This window comes from Ixodes scapularis, unplaced genomic scaffold (genome assembly GCF_016920785.2).
Source record: "Ixodes scapularis isolate PalLabHiFi unplaced genomic scaffold, ASM1692078v2 PGA_scaffold8__174_contigs__length_109621045, whole genome shotgun sequence".
NCBI lineage: Eukaryota > Metazoa > Arthropoda > Arachnida > Ixodida > Ixodidae > Ixodes > Ixodes scapularis.
Window position 1 is genome coordinate 83,696,501 of NW_024609883.1, and position 25,855 is coordinate 83,722,355.

Consider the following 25,855-nt stretch of genomic DNA (forward strand, 5'->3'; position numbering starts at 1 on the left):
GTGCTGCCAGTAAAGACGTGGCAGGAAAAGAAAGGCTTCTTTGTTCCGTGGAATTTGAACTGTGTGCTGTGTCCCACACCGGAAACTCTACAGCAGGTTTTTCTTTTTTGCCCGAACGCGGAGTTATTCTGGGCGGAACTACGCTGTAGATTGCAGGTTGAATTGTACATGGATTGGCGCAGCGCAAAGCTCCTTGAGTTTGGCACAGGCCCTGACAGAAAATGTCTGGAGGTATTGGCATTGCTTGGACTGCACGCAATATGGAAGTCCCGCACAGATCACCTCCTGGCTCTCGAAGAAGGCAAACCAGCATGGCGTCGCTTTGAAGAAGGGTTCATGATTGCGAGTAGCCTCATTGCCGAGGTGGGAAACCCCGAAATGGCTGGCTGGGCTGAATTGGAAGCGCGCTTTAAAATGCCAAAAACGCCTCGAAATCGGAGGAGATAAGTGCGGAACTTCGAAGCCACTGTATGACTGTGACTGGGTACACGAACCAGTGTTGTTTAAATGACCACATCGGGCGCTGTCTTTGCCCAAGTGTATTTTAACCATGTAAATAACCCTTGTTTTACATAAACAATAAAAAAGCCAAGTCGGCAAAAAAAAAAAGTAGCGTTTGGGCTAGTGTGGTGTGCCGCTGTATTGATGTTTCTATGTGTATGTGCTTAATGTATGTTCACCTGAGGCTTGTACTATGCGTAATATGCGTATAGTAACGATTCCCCATGCGCAATAGTGGCCTGAGAAAATGAAATTATTTTTTGTAGAACATGAATTGGGCGGTACCTAGCGCCACCTAGCCTAGCAACTTGCAATTACTCTGCTTGACCCTGCCATCTGGTGGCAAGCGATTTAACCTTCTTTCTCTCTACGCGATAAACAGCGGCTTCGAGTTCGTTCTTTCAAGAGCGGCTTTTGGTTTCGCGGATTGGTTTGTCTAGGAGCCTTCATGTGCGCTTTGCAAGGGTGATGCCACCCTTTGTAATAGTAATACCACTCGCCGATAAACCAGCAGCCATTTTGGTTTTCGGCGATAATCCGTGGGGCTTATAACCCTCCCGGAAACAAGCACCTTAACTTACAAGTTCGGAGCAGCGTTGTGGAACCCACGGAGGGAGGATTAGCATTTTCCCCCTCGGATGGGAGGACCGATGGACACAAAGGCCACTTTCCGGCGCACGGGGAAACAATGAGAGGAACAAAATGACGGTGGAAGAGGGTGTGGGAAAGGGAAACAGGCAGTTGGCATCACTCTATGCGAAGCGCACATGAAGGCACCCTAGGTTTGTCATTTCTCCGTGATGTGCGGTTGGCGAAAGAATTGTGACTCGAGGAACACCAAAGGTAAGACGCAAAGTGCGCGAAGTAACTGGGTATCGGTTGTCTCCGTTTAACGTCGCAGTGCTGTGGACGAGAAGACCGAGTAACTGCTTTCCAAACGCAAGTTTGTGTACCTGTGGGGGGAATCTGGCTTCGGAAATAAACACAGTTCGCAGGAAGCTCGTGTTACGCTTTTATTTGCTGCTCCTCTCGTCCCGTACAAGAGACGTAGCGTCCTCGTTAAGCCTTGTAGAGCTCGATTCGCTCGATTCAGGGCCGCTATAATGAGATGCAGGCGACGGAGGAACTTTGCTCCCGTGCTTCAGGGACGAAAGTTTCTCTCTTTCTAAAGGAACATAGGTTACAAGACCGTTCCTCCCCTAAGGGAGGACTATCCATACCCTTTTTTCTAAGAGTGTACCGGATCGGTCAGAAAAGTTTCGATTGTCTCCGACGGAAACGAGTTTTTTTTTTGTTGTTTTTTGACGGATAGTTAAATGCACGAGGTGCGTAAATAGCATAAGTCGAATATTCCTCCGAGCACAACTGCACAGCTGCAGGTAGTGTGCGATGTTCATAAAATGTGTACGAAGTAAACGAAGCTTTTGGTTTGGCTAAACGATCGGTAATGCTATAAATTTCCGAAAAGTCCCGGGTTTTGCGCGCTTTGTGCTCTCTTTTATTTTCCTAAATCTAGGGACGCCGAGTGTGCAAATGCACTTCGTGCAAGATACGATAGAGTCTAGACGCTTTGCAGCAGCTGTACATCCGTCATAACCGACCCTCGGATTTTGTTTCTTCTTATTGCGTTTACTTCACAGCATCATTACCGCAGCAGGGCAGGTTATTGCCATTTTAGATTCTACCGCGTCCTTATCCTCAGCGTTGGCCTTTGTGGAAGCTCGTCATCACCCTGTGCATATGGGAAAGACAAGAGAAGGTCAGCCATGGCGGCTGTAATCAGGCGAATGGGCAAAGCGTCCATGCTTCATCTCATGAGCTGCGTGCAGCAGATGCAAAATAGCACAGGCGCGACTGCGTGACTTTTAGATTTGCTTTCCTTTCACGAACACTCGCTAAAAGAGAGCAAATCCGAAAGCCACGTGCCGGCGTCTATACATGCCTTCTTTGTCTTTGCTGCACACAGCTCCTGAGACAGAGTATAGAAAGTTTTAGTAGAACGGCACGCTAAGGATTGCGAGCCTTGCGGGCGCGTGCTCAATCCGCGCTCAATTCATGCTCAAAGCGTCGGCACGAGCTCCCGCAAGCAACGCATGCAGTCCTTGCCTACGATCCACTAAAACTGTCTATTTACACGCATGGAGAGGTGATTCTATCGTGTGCGGCTCTCATCAGTTCCTGCAATAAACGGGTAAACGCAAAATATTTTTGCAGGGCATGTCCAAGTTCCAAAAAACTCCAGACTACATTGCCATTTTTTTTTTAATCGTCTGCGTTCAGCCAACGCCACCTAGACAGAAGGCCTCCACACGCGTCATCATAGTCAGATCGATCGAGGCGAGAGATTGGGCACGAGTACTGCGTCAGTGTTCGGCTGCGGCTCGTGGCCAATCAGCGCGTCGAAGGTCGGGCTCGGGTCCAATAGCCGACCGAGCGCGATCCGACTGTGATGACGTTTCATAGAAGAAGAGGAAACCATGCAGAGGCCTTCTGTCTAGGTGGTGTTGGTTTAGCAGAGTTGGAGAAAGTTTGTCTTCACACCCGTGCGACTTCAGCCCCGCTCGCGTTATTACATTCGCCGATCGAGACGTCTTCCCGTGCTTCGGAACGCCAATAAGGGTGCAAAAAACGCTAGTTTCTTCAGAACAAAACTGTCTTCATATTAGGAAAAAAAAAATTTCTATTCCGCCCTTTTAATAGCAAACCAGAACTGGTCCGGCACGCATAGACTTACGCCTGCGCGCGCCTTGCGGGCCTCGCACGAAAATGGCGGGGGGGGGGGGGGGGGGGGGGGAGAGCGCGGCGCGGAAGAAGGGAGAGGAGAACCGCCCTCTGTGGAAAGGAGGAAAACGTGGGTACAGGGGGAATTACGGTACCTTTTCTTTGAATTACCTTTTTTACGTAACTCTAGATTTTCTAAGACGGAAGTATTGGTATAATTGTGATAAAAAATTATGAGCCATTCCACTCTGTGAAGGTGGATAGCCAGCGAAGCTGTCTACCACACGACACAGGCGTGACACAGAATTTTGAACAAGGGTGCGAACAAATTTATTGTCTTGATCGGTGATCATCGTGACGAGAGGTACGCACACACATGCCGAGGACTATCGCCGCCCCGAGGAGCCGGAGGAAGCTCATGACGTCACTTAATGCCACGAAGCAGTGACGTCATTTCTGTCATGGCTTCGTGACTTCATGTGACGTCACGACTTTGTGTCACGTGATGCCAATTTTCCCGCTAAATTTAGCCGAAACCTTTCCCCGCTGAATTTAGCGGGGGAATTGACGTCAGGTGACACGAAGTAGGGACGTCATTTCTGCATGTTGCCGCATACGAAAACTTCATGGGACCCTAGCCCTAAACAGCTTCGCTGTAAAACAGTTCACTGATAACATCGTTTCGATATAGTATTTATATATATGTTTTAATTATATTTCAGTCTACAAGCTTGTTCACGAGTGGGCGCATTACCGCTACGGCGTCTACAACGATCATGGAGTCCCAGGAGATGATCTTTACCCAGCTCTTTACTGTATCGATAATAAGGTACTGGGTGAGATTCTTGTTTGTTTATTTATTTAATCATGTCCGAAGGCGCATTAATAATATAAAAAAGATTGGCTCTTGTACCTAATACTGCGTGATATAAACAAAGCACACAAAAGAAAACACCAACAATAAACAGCGGAAATACTAAGGAGCAAGTCGGTAACGACCGCTGTCGTCCGTTACCTTTCTGCTCGCTGTCCGCAGTTATGGCTTTTGTCCTTTAGCTTCAAAAACACACACACAAAAGAAAAATGGTGTGTTTGAGCAAAACCTCGATACCGAGATGTTTCCGCGCAAAAGTGGAGATGAAAGATTGCGTCAGTGGAAGGGGTCGCTGAGACCTATGACGTCATAAAATATTTCAGAAAGGGGAGGAGGCTGTTATATAGAAGTAATGTAATCATACAAGCTGTTACTTTTGGCGAGTCTAGTACCAAAAGAATAATGTAATTTTCGTTAGAGCATTTTTTTAACGCTGGGACCAGTGTGAAGGCTATGGGAACCTACAATAAAGAGGTGAAATTGGGTATTTAGCCGGTTAACTATTTTGGGGGCAAAATGTGGTTGGGGAATCGACACTCGAATTCATTAGAGTCTTACCGTGACGTGACATTTTTATTAAAAATTTTGTAGTGAGCTCTACGGGGTGGAACGGGACATGTCATCGTGGTTCACGGTTTCAAGCCGAAACTATGCGGCCAAGGAGCGCCCGCAATGTTGATTCCTCCGCTCTGGGCATGCGTCGCACTGTTGACGGCAATTGCGTTCGCGAACACGTGGGTTATGGAGCCGGCGCAAGACAGAAAAATCGACGTCACGGGCCCTTCTTTCTCGGATAGTTGCAGTTGCAAGCCGTGTGAGAGGGTGATATTTCTCGCTTGTTAGCGCCTATTTTGAAGTTTTCATCGAAATTCCACATCACCGCTAGACCTCAATGAGGTCGAGCGTGAGTTCTCCAACTGCACTATGCCTAAAGACGAAGTTAAAATATACGCGAACTGGTTTAAGCTACACACAATTTAAACAGGAGCTGAATGGATAAACGACAACAAGGGGACAAACACGCGTGTCAAAAGCAGCTTATATGAATAATATTGACCCATGTTTTATACGCCACTCTCTCACTTTACCGAGTTTGCACAACTTTCGTGCACCCGCTAGCCACGCTCTCCATGTCACCGCCCATGCTACAATACCCAGACCATTGCATAAAAACAAAATGTCAAGGTCAAGTCAACTTGACTCACAAAACCAGCTACACTAAATGAAAACTGGATTGTGCTGGTTGGTTCATGATATCCATGGTATTTAAAGAGGCAAAAAAAAAGTATGTTTTGATTTTTACTTTTTCTTGGGTGTAAACATGTTAGGATCATGTGGCGGCGTGGGCAGGGTAGGCGAGGGGACTACTCGATAAACTGTTGATTAAAGTAGATGATAGTTAGCGCCCGCCCGTGTCATTTGTGTCTTAATCGTCCCTCTCTTTTTTGTGATTTCTTAATACCACTGAAACCCAAACAAAAGAGTATATAAAATTCCTTCGGGATGGCCGCACCCAGTGCAAGCGAAGGTTGTCTCATACGAGTGCCTACAGACACGATCCTGAATGTTTCTTTGAAAACCCTTTTCGACTTTTTTTTTTTACCGGACGCCGGCGTTTCGTGCTTTTAAGCGTTTGGCAAGTGCAGTGGAGACAAAGGCTTCTAACTTTAGGTCTTCTTAGAGTCACTGAATGTTGCCAGTGTACCGAATTCTATTCAGTCCGCTCACCAGAAGTTAATCCCCGTAGAATCAACTTCTGATGGGCTGGTTTAACCCGTGGCGCAAGTTATCGGTTTGCCAATTTGTGGATCAACCCAAAACAACTAAAAACGTTTATAAAACGTTTCCGCGTTACCACGGATACGACAAGTACGCACGGGCGAGAGGTCTGGGCATCGATGAGTGATGGCGGAACAGAAGGTCCCTTGATTTTCTCTAGATATTTTTTTTATATCAAGTAGCCGTGCTAGTCTGGTTCGCCAAGAAGGATTGCCAACTCGTTTGCTCACTCCGGTTGCGTTGGTGCTGCGTTCCAAACTGTACGCCGAGACACTAAGCCTAACTCTCGACTTCGATATGGGTTGAGGCTCAAGAGAGAGCGAGAGAGAGACGAGACAGCGAGGAGCAATTGACGCACCGCTGGGAACGAAGGAATGAACTTTAATGAAAACAAACCATGTGTCACCACAGGCGAGGAACGTACCGGGTGTCCCAAATAGTGCCCAGGCTCTTTAAATCGACAGCAAAATTCGGTTTCTTAACCTATCGCGCTACGATTTCGTGCAGCGTTGCCCACAGACGGTGCATTTGTTTTGTGTAAAATTTGAAAAGAGTGAATTTACTTGAGGAAAAACTAAGGCGCGACTGTTTTTCCGTGACTGTCGCAGGCGGCGACAGTCGCGGAAACAAAAACAGGCGCGGTAACAAGGAACTGCAAAGCAGACGACATAGGTACCACGAAAAAAAAGTCCAAATAACCCGACAAACCATTTTTTTAAAATAGATTATGTGTTTATTCAATGTGTTTTATTAGTAAGGATGATAAAATGATGCATTGGAAACTGATATCAGGAAAGCTCGCGCCGCTTTTGAGTCAAAACGATCGTCTGCTAAAGACGCCGGCTCTCGGCGCCGCACTGCTCGTACGTTGGCGGCAGTTGGCATCGCGACCGCTTGCGCAATCTCTTGTCTGCCGTGCGAAACGGCGCCGTATTGTTTGAAGGCCCGTGGCTTCGCTGCGTTTCCATAGGAGTTCAGCCATTTTTCTCTCTTTACTTTTTCCTCGCGGGTAAGTTCGCTCTTTGCAAATTTTACAAAAAAAAAAAAAAAAGAGCTCTATTTGTGGGCAACGCTGCATAAAATTGTAGCGCGATAGGCCAAGAAACCGAATTTCGCGGTCGATTTAAAGAGCCTGGCCGCTATTTGGTTCACCCGGTAGATTGAAGAGCTCGCACGAGAACGAACTCTACACTAATAAGCCTTTCCAAAAAAGACCGTGTGGCGGGTGTCATTTTGCGTGTTGGTGCGTATGGCGCGTGCTTCGCTCGCTTTTCAAAAGGACGAACGCGCACGTGCTCGTCTGTGAAGATCGCTCGCTGGACCGTGATTTTGTAAACATTGGAAAGGCTTATACACGCTTCGCTTCGTCCGCACAAGGCAGCGCCATATTGGGAATCGCGACTGCTGCGCCACGACTCGGTTCTGAAGCGAAGCTTGGGAGTTTCGGTACTCTAGGAACATTCAGTGACTCTAGGGCTGTGTTCCAAAATTTCTCGATCCGACTCCGGAGTAAAAGTTTCGTACCGTGGCGTTCCAAAACTTACTCGAGCTTACTCGATGACGTCAGAACTCGCGTTCCAGAAGCGGGTTGTTTACTCCGGAGTAATTACTCGCGCTACCCTCCTCGATCGGGGGGTAAAGTCGGATCAAATCGAGTAAATGCGTCACGTGATCTGTTCGTCGTCTGCTTTCTGCGCCGACAGCCGTCAAAGCTCGCTTGCTCCGTTGGTTTTGGTGGCGGACGTTCGAAATGACAAAGAATTAGGTGCAGCATGTGTGGTTATTGCGATCTGCTGTTGTCAACGCAGGAATTGACTGCATTACATCCAGACCGTCCACCTTCCCCGGGAACGTGTACTTGTTATTATCTGAGTGCGAGCGTAAAAAGGAGCTTCTCTGCATCCTCGTCCTCGGCGTTGGGGCAATGCCGTATTCTCACGTTCAAGGCCGAAAATGTTTGAACTCGGTATATGATAATGTAGTATTTTTGTTTCCTCCAGAGTGTGTGTAATGAGAGGATAACGTTTGTAAAGCAGTGAAGGCTTCGAAAATTTCACTGTAATCACATTCGCGTCAAAGCGAACGCGAGTGTCATATCATTCTGGAGAAAGCACCGTCGCGCTGTACCGCTACACCGTGTGGAATATATTCCTGCAAAACATAATCGGTGCAAATTACAATGCGTGGAATATTTGCGTTTAGGGCACCGTGACCAGAATTGCAGCGATCGCGCTGATCAATAAAAACACATTTTTTTATGTCTAGCTGTAAGGAGTAAGTAATTTTGATCTCAATATACAGCTCAAAACGAAGGTGAGTAAAAGGAGCAGGTGGATCTACCTCAAAAAACACCGCGTCGTCATTAATATTACCGTTCTTCGGGTGCTTTCTCCATAATCAAAAGGATCGTCTGCTATTTTCTGCCATCGCTGCTGTGTTTTCTTTTTGCCGTCGCCCAAGACGAAGCCAATCCGCGTAGAATCCAGGTGATTATCCTGGCCGTTCCAAAATCGAGTCGCGGATCGTTTACTCGCGATGTCACGTGGTATTACCCGCTGACGTAGGAGGCAGGTTACTCGGGTAAGATTTGGAACATAGCCTAGGTCTACCCACTTATCATTACAACTAGAGCTAGGTGTTCTGACGTTCCCACGCGCTCTCGTCTCCCCCTCACCTTCTGTTTCTCGGTGGATTGCATTCTTCCACGTGTTTTTGAAAACACGTGGATGAGCGTAATATTTCTGAACCTGCGTGGGACTACATTGTTGTAAAGTAGAAAAGAAAAAAAGAACCCTGCAAAAATGGTTTCGAAAGACACATTCAGGATTGCGTATTCATGACCCTGATTGTGTGTTTTCATGACCCTGCCACACGCGTCGCCGAGCGAGCGTGTGCGTAACTGAATGGTTACCGTGCTTGGCTTGGCTGTCGCGCGGAGGCTCCAGATTCCGGAGAGCGGAATGTTATTTTATTTATTCTTTCAATTTGGCGTCCTTGTAAATTCGAGAACCTTCTCGTTGGGGCGAGCCGGACTCAGTCCCGCCCACCCTGGTCTCGCCCCAGCGCTCGATCCTGCCGTTTCGCCCGACATCGACGACTGCGACGCTAACCTTCTATTTTTTGGGGGGCACAAGTTCGCCCTCATTAAAAGTTTAGCTACCCCAGTTTTGCGCCCCCTCGTCATTTACCATTCGTGACAATATCAGCCAATGTTCAATCGCACTGCCTGCGGCAACCCGGAGGTTTTTGTTTTAAAAGGGGGGGGGGGGGGGGAGGGGGGGGGGAAGCGAAAATTTGCAAGCTCTCATATCGTTTACTAAGAAAATACCTACTACTGAGTTCATTTAATCGGGCAGCGCCCCTACGACTCAAGATCCTCCGCTATCGGCGTTGACAGATCACGTCCGGGAAAAGGGATGCGCGTCGCTGTGCTCCTTGTAGCGCTTTCGTGCTGCGCTTAGGGAGAATGCTGTCGCCGACGGACCGAGACACCCGATTCGTCATGACAGCAGAAACGTCTGTCTCCGCTGGCTCGGAGGATGTCCACAGCGATATATTGCGGCAGCCACCCGTCTGATTTCAACGGGGAAATACCCAAGGCTTCACGCGTCCAGCTGTTGTAACTACACAAAAGCTCTCCGCTCCAAGGCCAAAGGATTGTTGCGGAGTAAGATGTGTTCTCTAGTAACGTATCGGATACGGTCTTGAGTTTTGGTGCTCTTGTCGGTCAAGTTAGCTTTGCCTTGACACTGCGTTTGTATATGTAGTATTCTTGGTATTGCAGCCTTGGCTGGGTTATGGAGGTACTGGCGATGAAATGTCGTGACGGGTGGCTTCATGAACCTCCGCGTAATTTTGTGAAAGTTGGGAGAAAGAGTGGCGTATGAAGCGTGATCTGTCAATTTTATTAAGCCACGTCCAAGGCTCGCGTGTTTTTTTTTTTTTTTTTTTTTTTGGTTTCTGCAGTTTTTTCATATCCTGTTTACATTTGTGTCCACTACGCCCCTAGAAATGAAAATAACGAAAAACAAATAATTGAAGCTTTTCAGTTATTTAGCTAACCGATTAAACAACTTTGCATCTCTTAAAGTAGCTTCCTTTCCATTGACTTTGCCATAGGTCTAAAACACTCTTACGCAAAATTCTCATTTAGAAAAATTATCACACACACACACACAAATGCAAAACACACACACTCTGTATAGGCGTCCCGAATCGAAGAAACGTTGACTCATGCTCATAATGAGCTCATATTTTTTTTAAAAGTGTACTGTACAGCTCGGCTTTCTGAAGTCCACGTGCGCTCTCGTCTCGTCACCTCCCTTAGTTTCTCTCACGCAGATTTTTTCCGCGTAAAGTTTGGGCATTCGTGCGCGTTTTGACCGTCGGTCGTCGAAGATTTAGACCTTCAACTATAGGGAGTATTCACTGGCCGCCATATCTGTGTGCGCGACTGCTGAGCGCCTGCTGACGGCGAGCTTCCAGTTTTTTTGCAACGTGCATTCCACACCATCAAGATTGCCGGTCTTAGCAGGCTATGAATGTAAGCTCGTTCTGAGCATGCGCTCTAAGCATCGCCTCAAATATGGCGTCCAGCGAATGGTCCCTATAGAGCCGTAGTTCTCAAGTTTTGAGCAGCGCCCTTGGCGGAAAAATCTGATATTTTTAGGTCGCGTTTCTGCTGTGCGTCGCATTGCCTCCTTTTAAACGCCCTGGTAGCTCCCGCGAAGTGGGGACGCTGAGGGACGCTGACCAGACGCTTGTATACGCGCGTGGATCATGCACGACGGGGACGCTAGGACGCAGCTTCAAGGCAGCACTAAATGGTCGCGTCTCGCGCGCGAGGCGCCGCTTTTGTGGTCGCGTTTCGTGGACGCTAGGGCTCCCCCTGGCCTAGAGAAACAGGCCTATGCTGAAACTGAGACGAACGCGAGCGAGCATACTCTGCGAGCAGCTGCTCTATTTAGATCTGAGCTGGAGCGACCTTGAAGCCTCGAAATAGTCGTTTTCAAGCTGGAGGTATCGTGGCACGAACAAAATCCCCTCAGAGCCACGGAGTAGCAATACGTTGCCATGTCAACGGTTACCGCGTCTCTTTTGGTTTAGGAACGGCCAGAATCAGGGACGATCTTTAAAATAGGGCGAGCCCATCACTCATTCTTTGTGACTTGAGCAAAGCGAAAGCCGGTTGCACCATTCATTGGCTATGAAATTGGCTAATACCTAAAAGACCTTGACGGGTTTGCTCTAAAGCGAGCGGAAAGGGCGCCGCCATGTTTGCCGACGCAACCCGGCCCCTAAAAATTGGGGGCCACACGCTATTTCTCGAATTCTGCGTTGGTGGCTAGCGCCAACCCCAAACCCCAAACGGAGTTTGGGTTCTGCGCATGCGCTGTGATGAGCCCATATTTCTTTGGGACCCACAAGCTTTGGGGTCCCCTATTCTAAAACTCTCTATTGTGGTTCAGCAGAGCAACTAAAGCTTTAGGCGCCTACTACGTAGGCTGTACCAATTTCAAAGCATGCAAAACTTTCTGCATGAAAAAAAAAAGTTGTCTGCCACGGTCATTGCCAAGGTGAGAACGACAGGGAGAAACTTCAGTTGTACCGCCTCGGCAGCGCGAGCTTCCTACCTTCGACAATACTTCGGCGTCTCGTGCAGCTCGAGCGTGCACGCGTAGTCAAAGCACGGCGGAAGGCATGGAGCGCGTGCTTGGAGGCCGGGCGTTCGAAAGACACGCCCTGCCGTTCTCACTCTGTCGGTGGCTGGAAACTGAGGGAGAGAGGCGACGAGGGCTCGCGGGGACGCGAGTGCGCCGAGCTATCGCTGAAATGATTAGTGGGTAAACGCCAGACTTGTACGCATCGAGTAAAGGGCCACCCACACTAGCGAGAAAACGCGCCCGGCGCGCCGATAAATCGGTTAAGCGGCAAGATAAAGGGCGTGTCTCTGCACGTGCTCGTGGCGCTGACTGTGCTTCGGCGACATTTTGTTACTTGCCGCGATCGGCGTGCCACGCGCGTTTTCTCGCTAGTGTGGGCGGCCCTTTACAAGTAACTGCAGTCCGCTGCCTTTCAAAAAGGTCGGGCGAGGGAAAGAAAGGCCGGGGAGGAGGAAGCAGACGGAACGCTGGAGAGGAGAGGGGGAACCTCCTTCTCTCCTTAGAGTTCCTTCTGCTTCCTCCTCCCCGGCCTTTCTTTCCCTCGCCCGACCTCCTTGAGTTGCAAGGTTTTTTTTTATTACATGCGAGCAATTACATTTTAATGTGACTTTTAGAGCGCAGCTCTTAGGGGCCCGTTTCCAGCCTGAGCGGCGTCGGCGTCGGCGTAACCGGGGGGGGTCACGTGACCCCCCCCCCCCCGAGGGCACGTGACCCCCCCACCCGAGGTCACGTGACCCCCCGAGGTCACGTGACCCCCCGAGGTCACGTGACCCCCAAGATCACGTGACCCCCCGAGGTCACGTGATCCCCCGAGGTCACGTGACCCCCCAAGGTCACGTGACCCCCCCCGCCGAGATCACGTGGCCCCCCGGGGTCACGTGACTACCCGCAGGTGACGTGACCCCCTCAGTACCCTTCCCTACTCCTCCTCAAGAGCTGCGCTCGAATTCGGCGTTACAGAGATTTGTAAACGGCTTTTTTATTTATTTCTTTTTTATTTGATCAAAACATACACGTTTCAAGCGCAAGGACGTTTTCTTTTTTTTCCTGCGGCAACCATACTTTGTAAAAAAAAAAAAAAAAGATGATAAGGTATTTCCGGCAATGCATGACTACCAAAACTTGTTTTTTTTCCCTTGTTGTTACACTACAAAGAACACGGTGGTATTTCTGCTCTGCTGGTCTCTTTAGTTTCACTGTGGCTCGTGTCGTCGTGCAGCTGTGCATATTAGAAACTGAATGGAGTAATTTACGTTTTTTCTGAAAGGTGCGGTCTCATTACGAATTCTTGGCTGCTTTCAGCCTTCTTCTTATATTAATTTTAGTGTCCAGTGAAATCTGGCAAACTTTCGATGAGAGTTTGATTTCGGCACCACGTTTTGAACCGAAAATAATGCTAATATTGTCAAACGCGAGCTCGAGAGAAAAACAAAAAAATAACAACCAATGCTTCAATGTGTGGTATTTCGTGCTGGTATCACCATCTCGTTGAACTCATTCGAAACAAAACTAACTAAAGCTGTTCTGGCAAGATTATTTACACAAAGACGCACATACTTTATTTACTCTCGCTGTCATGGTTCCAACATTGAGATAGAAGCAACTTCGAGTGAGCATAGTGTAATGTATCGTCACTTTTATTTTCTTCGTCATTTCAATTTCAGTATTGGTTAATATGCGCCAAAAATTAACTGCATCCATATGCTCATCTTTCTGGATTTGATTAAAAACCTCCAGCGCTCCCGAAGAAAAGCCCCAGATATACACTAACCTCGAAATACATCATGATGAAGAACCTCCAAAAGAATTATCCCCTTCGTGCATTCTTGAAGCTCAGGTTTGTGTAGCTAAATATAGCGAAGGATAAATTGTCTTCCACCTGAAATAGAGCGAAACCCCCAGGCGACTGGTGGTCGCCTAGGGGTTTCGCTCTATTTCAGAACATAATTTACGGCTGGAAATTCGTTTTCTTTCAGACCGAAAACCGCCGATTGAGAACTGGCCGGTTTGAGTCGCGCTCGATCTCTTTTTTGTGGTCACGTGCAGTTTTCCATGGTTTAGACACAGCCACTAAAGACAGTAAAAGTCCTGGGTCATCAAAGACACACACTCAATACTAAAATAGACAAAAATATGATGCCTATTTTTTGGCTTGTAAGAAACAGCAAAGAAGACGTTGACTGAAAAAAAAAAAAAAGTTTGCACAGCCACGTGATTTTATGGTAATTTTCTTCCTTCATTTCATCTTCCACTCCATACCAGTTTCGGTTTCGGTTTCGAGCAGTTGCGTTTTTCATTTTATTGAAAATTTACATGACGCTTTAACAGAATATTGATTGGGTAGTCTTCTGACGCCAGAATAGATGGCCTGGCAAAAAAAATATATATATATTTGTCTGGCGCAGCACTTTTTTACGTAATGTCGCGGTGGAGCTGCTGTTGATTGGTTGCACCGCGTAACGCAGCACGCTCCTGATGTCACGTCGGGCCCGTGAGATTTATATAACTGCATGCAATATCGAAAAGAAATATTATACCTTGTAATTCAGGGACACTGCTTTAGCTGAAACAGTAAGGCTCTCGGAAGTTGTTTTTTTTCCATTAACATTTTCTTACCTGTTTTGACTTCTTTTGACTTCAATTTCTCTCAGGTTGTGGCGAATAGTGGTGCCAGTGGGAAGAAATTCACAGCGAGTACAAAGTCGGGCGGAAAATGCACTCTATATAAACACTGCCAACTTTCCGAAGATTGCATAGTGCGATTTTACGAGGAGGACTTCATCGGGTCATCCGTGATGTTTATGCCCCGTGACGGAAACGTAAGTTGTCAATTCAGCCGCTTCGCGCAGAAGATGCGTATAGAAAATGTCTTAAAATGTCGTCCCCGCATTCTTGGCGAACCGGCTGCCGTTAATTGTGCTTTAGAGGCGAATTCTCACAACACGTATACAGTCTCCCACAATATAAAAGCTTCATTCACCCGGGGAAGTTCATATTAGCGCCGAGATGTTTCGGTGGCACCCTCTTATGGTTTCCCTCCGTGACGTCATGACTGGGATTTGCCTCGCCGTGACGTCGCCAGTTGTTATTCTGGCTACTTACCATCGGGTGCGACGACGAGGTCGATGGTGTGCTTAAAGAGCACAGTAGAAGCTAGGAGCCATCGCAATCTGAAACTAACACCGTCAAAGTTGACAATCTGACAGTGCTCATATGCCCATGGTTAGGCCGATCGTGGAAAGCTGACCACAGCGACGCTTTTGGCCGCGCACATCGCTAATATGCGACGGTGCTAAGCCAAATAGACCGATTTCACCCGCCAGTTTGGGTACGCCACCGCTGCCGTAATGCATCGAGGGAACTTTAGTCTTTCTGCACGTGCCACAACCTCGCTGATGCTCTGCGCGTGCAGAGCACGAGCAGTCTCGTGCGCTGCCGATTGCCTCGTGTGAACTAAAGTTATGGCGGTTTCATGCATGCGCCGAACGCTTGGTGAGATCGGCTTGTTTGCCGAGATGTACTTTATTTTAAACAAATAATGAAACACAGGTTCGTTCATTTCATCACTCCCAAACAATATGAGCCTGGTTCGAGCAGCTACTGCCGTTTAGAGTACCGGCACTCCGTTCCCCGATGCTATTATGACCGCCGCCGTCTTGGTGCTTGATGCGGAGCATAGCGCAAATGGCGAACATCACAATTCGAGAATGCGTCTGGCTAGGCTTAATTTTTGGTATTAAAAATCTCAGGCGACATCGCTTTGCTTTTTCGCGAACCCTTTTTGGACGAAGAAGTGTTTCCTGCGATTTCAGCTAAAGCTGACAGATAACTGGCAACACTGCTTTCAGGCATCGAGATGGCCGGTCTGTCGTTAGTCTGAAGCCTAGACGATTTAGTGCTTTTAGGCCTGATCAAAGCAAACCCAGCAGAGCCAGTTGCAACTTCCTCGTCGAATGGGTCTTTCTTATTGCTGGAGACTGTACGGTGCCGGCGAGAGAACCCTTGCATTGTGCATATATGTCAATCATCTTTCACTTCAACTTTCTGGCAGGCTAGCGAGCTCACACGCGGGCTTAAATATAATTATAGTTCCCCAGTGCACACTCAACACTACTCTGTGTGCCGCGGCAAGTCGACGAGTGAAGTGATCAACAGCAACGAGGACTTCAAATTGTGAGTGACCATGACTCGCTACCTGCGCTTATGACCTCTGCAGTTCTTCAAAACGACCGAGCTTGACGGCATTCTTTGTTAGGTTTTATTTAAGGACTATTTTTGTTCGGTTTCTCTTAGGTTGCACGACCCCAACATGGAGAAGGCGATCGAAATAACTTTCCGAGAAGTTCAACGAAGCGAGGGACTCAACGGGCGCATAGTACTGGTCTTCGACGTTTCAGAAGAAATGGAGGTAACGTTAATAAACGGGTCACGGGCGCGTTTGTTCTTAAATTTGCAAATACTATTTTTTTAAATTTGCAAATACTATTTTTATTGGTATACGGCACTGTATTTTACTCGCGATCTTTATTTGAGCAAATCCCGCGCTTCCCTGCTTCATGCAGTACGTGGTGGACTAATTATTACGATTTTCAGAAGAAAACGAGCAAATCGGAGAACACGTGTACCAAGAATACCATCTGCGCTTAAATTTTAAGTACGCGAACGCCATGCGCATTGGTCAGGCCACTCTGAGAACTTTTGGATCGTATACCGTAACCCGAAATGACGTATGCTGCTCGCATCCTGTGCGGAACCGTGCACGCGCCCCGCTCTTTCACAATATGGCCGCTTTATGTTTCGAACACGTGAAATATCTTAAGGTGTGCGAGACACAAAAATACTATCAGCTTCGCTAGTTCACTTATTTAGAGTAGAAATGTTAGTGATTGAGATAACTATAATTATCCACTATTACAATTATAGCAGAGACGTCAGCACTGTGTACTCCCTACCTATAACGTGGAATGCATATTGTTATATATTATCCAAAGCCTTTATTCAGGTGGCTCACTTGGCCGTAGGGAAAAGAGGAGTTGCCCCAAAGGCACACGGTTCATGGCGAGTACCCTGAATGACGAACAATTCGGCGAAACCAGCTTGGCTCGTCTTGGCTTGACATCTGCTGACTCGCCGATGTTGCCACACGCACACACACAACCCACATCATAGCGTGTAGTCCTCACTGGCGGTCATAGCTGAGTCCGTTGCAACTAAATGCGGCTTCCGCAATGCTTCCGCAACGTGCATTGCACACCGCCGAGATTGCCGCTCTTTTCAGAAGATAAAAATGAAGTCGTTCTGAGCATGCACCGTGAGCACCACGCTCAAACATGGCGCCCAGCGAATAGGGAGTATTCACTGGACGCCATATTTGTGGGTACTGTTTAGAGCGCATGCTCAGAACGAGCTCACATCAATAGGCTGCTAAGACCGGCACTTTTGATGGTGCGGAATGCACGTTGCAAAAGAGCTGTGGAAGCTCGCCATCAGCACGCGCTCAGCATTCGCGCACACAGCTATGGCCGCCAGTGAATACTCCCGATATCACTTATAACAAAAAACGTTTTAACGCAGAATGTGTTATATGGCTGATACTTAACCATATCTGTTCATCAACTCAAAACGGAAGTGGATTAGCCGACTCCTAGCCGAACGCTACGTAGCGCTGGTCTCATCACTGATGGGACACAACTACCAGCCGAACGTCTTCCTCCAGTGCATCCGTGTTACTCCTAGGGGGGGTAAACATCACGTGTTTAGACATACAGCGGTGCCCTGCTCCGTGAAACAAGCATGCTCCGGGCTTACCCCGAGAAAAGGGTGTTTGAGAGAGCGGCATCAAAGCAGAGAAAACACGCGCCACGCTAAGGGGACAGCCCGCAGTCCCTCGGCGATGAAGACGGCGATCCTACTCGTCGAGCGCAGTGTCCGCCATTGGTGGCGAGCTGCCTCTAAAAGCGTGCGCACGCTTATAGTCGAAACAAATACACATCTAGCAAACTCTCGTACACGGCACCTCGCGGTACTTTTGGAACTGTCGCTCACGACGTGATGAGGTGTTATGCTGCCGCCCCGAACTCTCCGCAACATAAGGTAAACAACGAGCGTCCGGGTCCCAGGTGGTGCACACCACTTTACCACAGCCTCTTTATTCTAATTTAATAAATTACGCACGTTACCATTCGTGCCATCCAGTCTACGCATGTAGACAAAGTTTCTCAACACTAAGACATCACATTTTGCATTACCACTGCATTTGCCACGCTGGTACGGGAAAGGGACGACGACTTCGCGTTTCTAGCCGTCTAGCTGTGACACTGCAGCTCGTAACATTTATCCTTGCAGGTGGATAACCGCATAACAACCATAAAAAATGCGGCCGCATTCTTCATCCGAAGCGTCGTGCCGGACGGACACCGTTTGGCCATTGTTGCGTTCGCCGAGAACGCCACGATCATAAGTGAGCTCGCCGTCGTTGACAACTCGACTCGACGATCCCTCGTCACCGCAATCCGCACCCTCAGCGCGACTGGACCTTGGGGCCGCGTGAGCGACGGACTTCGGAAAGCCATCGAGGTTTGTGAAGGGTGTATATTTTCACGGACAGATTAAAGAAAACGATGGCACTGTACTTTCCCGCAAACAGTTGGAGAGAGCCAATCAAAGAATTCGGTGAGTGACAAGATTATAGATAGGGTAATAACGAAAAAAGAAACGGTGGGTATTGTCACACTGGGAATGGAGCTTCACGGGCTGACGAAATATGTTGCAGTGTCACAACGCAGGTTGCTGTTTAAGGTCTTAGCATTTTTTTTTCTTTTATCATTCGCCGACTTCGCCTCCTTGGATTACACCAATTAGCTCTCCCAAGTGATTTGCGGGAAAGTAGACGCAATTATTATTTGTTTTGGAGTGCAAGACGTAATGAGTCCCCGCTGATGTTAGTATCCTTCCGTAGCAAACGAGATTGCGACATTCGTCGATAAGAGCGCCGAACAACGAATCACGAAGCAAAGAAACCTGAACATAATAAGCCGAACCCAGCGTTTCTTAAGATTGTCCGTTATTATATAGTAGTCAATGACCAGAATAACATCGATAACATCGGATGGCCACTCTTCGGCTCGAGACTCCCTCGACCGGCATACCGCGATTATAGTAGCTGGAAGGGGACATGTGCCGGGCGCTGTATGCGCGCAATGATCAGGAGGGGCACGATACGCGATGATAAGTTTGAGAGAGCCCAGATTTTAGAGAGGGTTCATCTCAAACCATGGGGAGCGTTTGCAATTTATGGCGGACGCCGCCGGCGAAGATTGGTCGGATGTGTTCATGAGCTGCGATGTCGCGTGGTGAGGAGGGAAGCAGGAAAAAAAACTGAGACGCTCGCAGACGACCAACGCCTTCGTCACCTCCTCGCAGCACTTATTGGAAGTGAAGGGCCCATAAACCACACGGCTCCGATCAAGCTGTTGGAAACTCTCTCTAATGTAGGCCCTTCCAACATTTTAGGCACCGCTTAACTCGTCTGCTGGATGCAGCGCCCCTAGCGGTCCCCCAAAAATGTCTTCGCGGCATTTTCAGCGCGGAATTCAAGCGCACGACCCATTTAACGGGTGAAACGTGGGCAATCCGTGTAGTTACAGAACTCCGAGTCAAAATATATAGGAACTGTGTTAACTTTCAATGCACGCGCTGTGGGAAGCGCGTATGTTGCGATGAAGATCTTCGCCAGCGCGAGGGGTGCTGCAGTCTGCAGACAAGGTTTCGTTTTCATCGCAACTCTGTGCAGCCCTTCGCTCCCGGCCGGCCCACTTCCCCTTCCAGCCACCCTACCACAGTCAAAACAAAGACTGTCGCCATCTGTCTTCAATGACCAGCCGTAATTGGCTGTGTCCATTACGCGCTTAGGCAATCATTGGCTTCGGAGTGACAAAAATGCTTGAAACTCGCCTCGCACTGCGTTCCTTCAGATTGCCCACGACTGGGCGAGTGGCAGATCCGGTTCAGTTCAGACACTTTACGGCATATCAGCCGATTCAATGAGTGCTGTATCGTTCTTCCAACCTTCGCAGGTACTCGATTCAGGAAACAGAGCGGAAACTGGTGGGATGATTGTACTCGCGAGCCGCGTCACGGAGGGACAAAGCTATGACGACATCAGCGGCTTGGTCCCCTGGTTGGAAGACAACCACGTTGCCGTGAACACGGTCGTCTTCGGCTCCGGCGACAGCACGATGCCGTCGCTTTTGCGGGAACGGACGCGCGGAATGTCGCATTTGGTCACGGACTTCGCACAGGAGTCTGAGCTCGAAGTGCAGAGCGGGGTTGAAGCCTCACTCGTGGAGTTTCTAGCAGCGAGGATGGACCTGCAAGAGCAACCCATAATCGTGAGTCGCTGCTTGCTTGCTTTCCGAATCACTTTGATCGCAGTAGCCGGAAAGCCGTTTAGAAGTACCGAGGGCCATCTGCGTCGAAGGTACGACACCAACACGTCTATAATGACTTAGACGTGAAGTCATCGCACCGTACCAATGGCCATTCAAACTTGTTCTTGCCGAAAAAAAAAAAACAGCCGGTAGGGCGAGACTTATGCTGTAGAAGGTACGCTCGCTGCAGCAGGGTGCGTTACAATGGCTATTGGTGAGACAGACGCCAGTGCAAGCCATGTAGAGTCACTGACGAAACACAGGACATCTCTTTAGGGTGTCCAGCCTCCAGTAGTCACCTCAGTGTTGTACACGTTCCTCCAAAACAAAAACGAAAGCTCGTTCCTTGTCCTTACTGAGCCTTGGGACGAGTTCCAGATTACAAGATCCAGGGATTCGGGAAAAACGCTCTCCCATTACTTTTCTGAGATTGAAACGTGCGATTACATTAATTCTACATTTGAGAATTTAAGGAAATGTTATGCCGAATAATCCATGGATAAAGTAAAGCAAAGGAGCGAAAATATTTACATTGAACTGCATGTCGTGTCGTCACGATCGCATTTGTTCCAGTACTTTTTTTTTTTTTTACTATCTCTCGGACACTACCTTTCCCCTTGAAGTCGGTGGTTCAAAAAGTCCATAATAAAACGCCTAAAAGCCTACTTAATTTGGGTAAAATTGCACATATACTGACAAATAAAAAGGAGCGCCCTTCTTCCTGCCCTTCCCTCGAAAACATAACGAGTTCCTGTTCCAATTCCTCGGAGGCAAGAAGCAACAACAACAATCCTCAGTTCCTTTTAGAAAAAAATGCGTTCCTGGAACGTCACTCCTTAAAACGCCGTTCCGTACAACCCTGCTCGTTACCTTTTTCCGTGCCTTTTGGCTGCGCTTGCATGCTCGAAGCTCGACGGAGGTGCCGAAGTGTTATCAAAGATCGGACGTTTGAGTCGGAAGCGTGACGACTGAAAGACCTCCCCCTCAGTTTTTACCCTACAAGCTTGGTGCACCGGCAGCTGCCCCATGAGCGCAAGCGTGCAATCAGGGTAGTTTTGGTAGGGTTCCTTGCACGAGCGCAGACATTGCGGCGCTGAGTTGTTCTGCTTGCAATTGCGCTGTTTCTCACCGTTTCGACTCGGCTGTGACCGCTGACGGAATGAGAACGGCAGGGCGTGTCTTTCGAACGCCAAACCTCCAGCACGCGCTTCGTGGCTTCCGCCGTGCTTTTTGGCTGTAAGCGAGCGCTCGAGGTGTTCGAGACGCCGACGCGTTGTCGAAGGTATGCGAAGCGCAAGTTCGTCTTCTGTTTTTGCAGGGGTTGTGGTGTCGTCAGAACGTGGAGCTCTGATTGAAGAATAGTGGGTAGACCCCAAGGCAGCTTGCTTTGAGGTATACCCACTATCCTTCCAATCTGAGCAAGTGTTATTAGATTAGCTCAGTTACCAAACTGCTCATAGACGCTGCATGCACGAGCAGTACTCCCCTCACTCTTTACGACTCGCCGGACGGCTGATATGGTAACTGTATTCTATTAAATATGTACGTTTCGAAGCACAGCGTCTAGATGGCGTTCCACCGTACTCTATGGTACTCTATGGAACACACAGTTCGTAAACGAAAATCTAGATGGCGCTTTGAACGACGGAAGGAGGACTGAAGTGAGGGAGGGGGGGGGGGGGGGGGCCCTTCCGCGGGAGTTCCGCAACTGAGGTAATCTACTAGTAACGTTGATCAGAGCCATTTAGAGCTCGGCGTTTTGACGTCACCACAACCCCTGCAAAAGTAGCAGACGAACTTGCGCTTCGCATAAACACGTCCACGCTGGGGGCGGAGCAATTTTTTCTATTTTCCGCCGTTTTCTCCTTTTCTTTTGCAAACGCCACTAGGCGGTGGTCCAGTTTTTGACATCCTAGGGAACTTCCGGTTCATAAAAAGAATGAACAGAGCCCACCTTAACACCGCTGATTGAAGCGTCAATGAAACATTTAACCACCAATTCTCCAGGTGAACGCCGAAGGAGCCAAGAAGCGCGAGATCTGGCGAAACTTTTTCAGTATTCCTGTAAACCAACTTGTATCCTCTAAGACGTTAGATCGCACAACCGAAGGCCCTTGCAAAATGTCTAACTTTGTTGTCCGTGTAGCATTTATTTTCTCAAGCACTGGTAACATAAGCAAGCTCGACAGCCTTGCAAAGACGGAGCGACCGTAAGTCCCTTAAGACGCAAGCAGAGGTTCATGTTTGTAATCATTAAAACGTTTATATAGAGCGTCACTTGAGCTGAAAGACACTCACGTGCTTTAGAGTCATAAACAAAAGGAGAGGACCATCGCAGGCTGAAGTGACCTGGAACAAGGTATACATTGCAGCCGCTGCAACTATGGCCCCCAAAACTGCCGGCGTGCGCGTCAAGAATTTCGGAGGTTATGTCTGGACTAGCCTGGTCCAGCTTTTTCGAGCGTTTCTCAAGGAGACGATGTCACGAGAAAGGTGAAAATAAGCAAGAACGCAGTATCTCATTCAGAAACATCGAACACCAACCTAACCAGGTCTCTTAAGTGCAAATCTAAGACGTCTGCTCTCCAGGCGACACTTAAACCATCATGAATTTTGTCACCTTCGCGACAGGTTCTGAACGCACGGAAAGACTTTGAGGACATCATTGAAGTGAACTTTACCCTACCGAGCGGCACGGGCAAGGACACCCGGGTGCACATTCTCGGCACATCGCTGCGTTCTGTGATCGCTTCACTTGTCAACCCAGACAACGATGTCTGCGTCCGATGCGTCGAGGCCAGAGATGACGACTCGAGCATCGACCTACACGTCCCTTCGGCGGCCATGGTACGCTCGGTTACGTCAGGGGTCGTGTCTCATGGTGGCCACCTTTAAAGAGTGTTTTCAAGATTCTCGATGTGTTTTCAGAATAATAGGGTGACATATGCAGTCCTTTGGCTTACCTATAGGAAACTGTTCCGATTGTTGTCACCGACATGTTAAGCAAACGCGGATCGTACCTACTCCTGTGAATCTTGCCATCGCTAAGTCGCCAATGATATGGCGGCCATTAAGCGATCAAAATACCCAAAAACGAATCGTGAAGCAAAATGCGTATGCGGAGTGGAAGTTCGTCTGCTTCTTTTGCAGGGGGTTGTGGTGGACGTCCGAACGCCGAGCTCCAATTGATTCCGATTGAAGGATAGTGGGCAGAGCTGAAAGCAAGCTGTCTTGAGATTTATCCACTATCCTTCAATCAGAGCCAATCAGAGCTCGACGCCGTTCTGACGTCACCACAACCCCCTGCAAAAGAAGCAGACGAACTCGCGCTCCGCATAAAGATATTAAGCCACGCCTTGCACTTTTTAAGCCTGGCATTGACTATAATATATCAATGAAGCGACAGCACGTTGACGTGTTTTTCCCGTTACTGCCAGTGTCACGTAATCGTGTACGCCCCACACAGCTTCCTACACTCATCCTTGATCAATGTTCGCGGCGCGTAGACCAAAGGTGCTGACTGATGGTCTTGTACTGCCTCTCAGAAAGAGTTGAGGATTAGGGGAAACAAGTTGAAATATCCTCCTTATGTGTATTGTAGGGGCAGTTGCACTAAAATACACAAGTTTAAGGGCACATTTTGTGCGTAGTAGTCTAGCAGAGTAGTAGTAGGTGCCTTAAAGCTCCAATACTACATGACCCCCCAGATGTTAGGATTATGCATGACCAATAAACTTTCCTTGTGAGATTCGAAACTCAGACCTCGTGAAGCAGACAACCCACGCAAAAAAAGAGACAACGAAGAACACAAAAAAGAAATCAATTTTCGATTTCAGTTTTTAAGAAATATTTATTGCTCGCTTTTTACTTACGCTTCAGAAAATTAAGCAACATTCTCAGAGATTAGTCAGACGAGATGAAAGTAATGCTTTGTAATGAAAGTGAACCGAAAGTAATAGTCCCTTTTCGAACCCCATCGAACAACATTGGCGGTCGTCATTTCTTGAAAGCTGACGCAGCCCTCAAGTGCAAGGCAAGTTTATAATGTTTGTTAAAAAAAAAATGGCGGACTCGAATGATTGGCTCAATAGCTACTAAATAACGCTCCACAGAAAAAAAAAAAGAAGAAAAGGCTTTATTGCAGACGGCGCGTTTCTGGGTTGCACAACTTATCGCCTCAACTTAAATAGATCCTATTCGGAATTAATTAAAATCTGGTGTCTCGAAAAGCCGTTTCACTTTCGACGAACGAATGGTGGTCACGAAACTATATTTATGGGACACGGTCAAGTACTGCGCCTGAATGGCAGATGAGAATTGGTTATTGGATCACCTCGTAATTCTTCCTCGATGTGTTTACATTTTTGTGCCGCGAACATAAGAACTGACAGGTATAAAGCGCCAGCCCATAAGCTCCTTGATTGAATTTCTGCCATCAAAAGGCTGTAGAGCCAAACTTGTATCAAGAGAATGATATTAGGCAACACTCCTAAATATAAACGCCTAATCAGCCGTTTTATCTAAACCGTACGTCGTGTTGCTCTGACGTCTTGAACATACAGTTCTCATAAACCCTCCGCATGGTGGTATATTCAACTCCTTCCTTCATCATCTTCGAGAAGGCATCCATTAGTTTGGTACAGCTGTCATACGCCGAGATGTTGATAGTAACTAAAGAATTTCAAAAACGGTAAATGTCCCCGGCTATTCACATAAATGTAACGAAGGAAGCGTTATCTCCCAATAATGTGCCCATATTTTTTTTTTGTTTTGTTTCAATACGAGATGAATCGTTGTTTTTTATTTCTACTGCGCAGGAGGGAGTCTGGAAGCTCGTTCTTAGCAAGTCAACAACACACACCGGAAACTCTTCGAATATCGGTGTCCTCGTTACCACGTATCAGATGCAATCGGACGTTGAGCCAGTTCGCCTGAAACTGTACACGGCGCCACTCGACGAATCGACTGCTCAAACAATTTTCGTCGACGTTTGGAAGGGATTGCAGGCTGTGCTCGCCGCTGAGGTGATCGCAACCATTATTGGATTGAATGCATCGCATCATGCGGAGCTGAAGTTGCAACTTCGTGACGACGGCTTGGGTATGTCTCACAAGTGCAGCAAATTTAGCACACGAGGTCCCGTGGCCATACCCTAACACCATGCAATCCTAATCTTGATTCATTATCAATCCGATCATCCAATCCGTCCCTATCTCGTTCCAATCTCCGCCGGTCTCTACTTGAAACAGAGTAGTGATGTGGGCGAGTTGGTTCATGCTTAGAAATAATGGAAACAGCGCGCAAACGACAAGGACGGGAGGAAAAGGAGTACACAGGACGAGCGCTGAACTGACAACTGAATATTTATTGAAAAGGACCCAACGAAGAAAACACCCACAAAAAACACACTCGCATCAACACGTGTCCATGAAAGTAATCTCCTTCTTATGTAAATACACAGAAGTTTGACTCACGCAGTTCTGTTCCCCCTCCTTCTTTATTCTATACGCTTCTAAAATTTCCCTGGCTGTTTTATCTGCTCCCCTCCCCATGATTGTGATCTTATTGAAATCAGGATGACATTTGCATGTTCCGCAGTGCAGAGGCAAATGCCCTCCTGCTGTTGAATGAAGCGACCAGTCATGTTCGCGTGCCCTTTCATTTATGCAACGGCCCGTTTGTCCGATGTAAACTCTTCCACAGCTTAACGGGATCCTGTACACCACTCCGATCGCACAATCCACGTACTTCTTTCTGTGGTTTACAGTGCATTGGTTCCCACCCCCCCTCCTCTCGGCTACTTTAGAACAAAGGTGTGCCAGCTTAGCACACCTTTGTTCATAGCGTCTTCGTGTATGCAGGCTGCCCTTGATAAGTCCTGTCCCCAT

At 48.0% G+C, this 25,855-nt stretch overlaps 1 protein-coding gene across 1 annotated transcript in view; it reads left to right on the forward strand.

The window, feature by feature from the left end:
* LOC120843168 overlaps nt 1-25,123 on the forward strand; it is a 37,940-nt gene extending 12,817 nt beyond the window's left edge. Inside the window, exons 2-8 of the mRNA XM_040214417.2 lie at nt 14,190-14,357; nt 15,590-15,711; nt 15,832-15,946; nt 17,884-18,114; nt 19,614-19,928; nt 22,599-22,814; nt 24,785-25,123. Coding sequence (XP_040070351.2) covers nt 14,190-14,357; nt 15,590-15,711; nt 15,832-15,946; nt 17,884-18,114; nt 19,614-19,928; nt 22,599-22,814; nt 24,785-25,123 — 1,506 coding nt within the window. The remainder of the gene's footprint in view (nt 1-14,189; nt 14,358-15,589; nt 15,712-15,831; nt 15,947-17,883; nt 18,115-19,613; nt 19,929-22,598; nt 22,815-24,784) is intronic.
* Nucleotides 25,124-25,855: the final 732 nt, after the last annotated feature.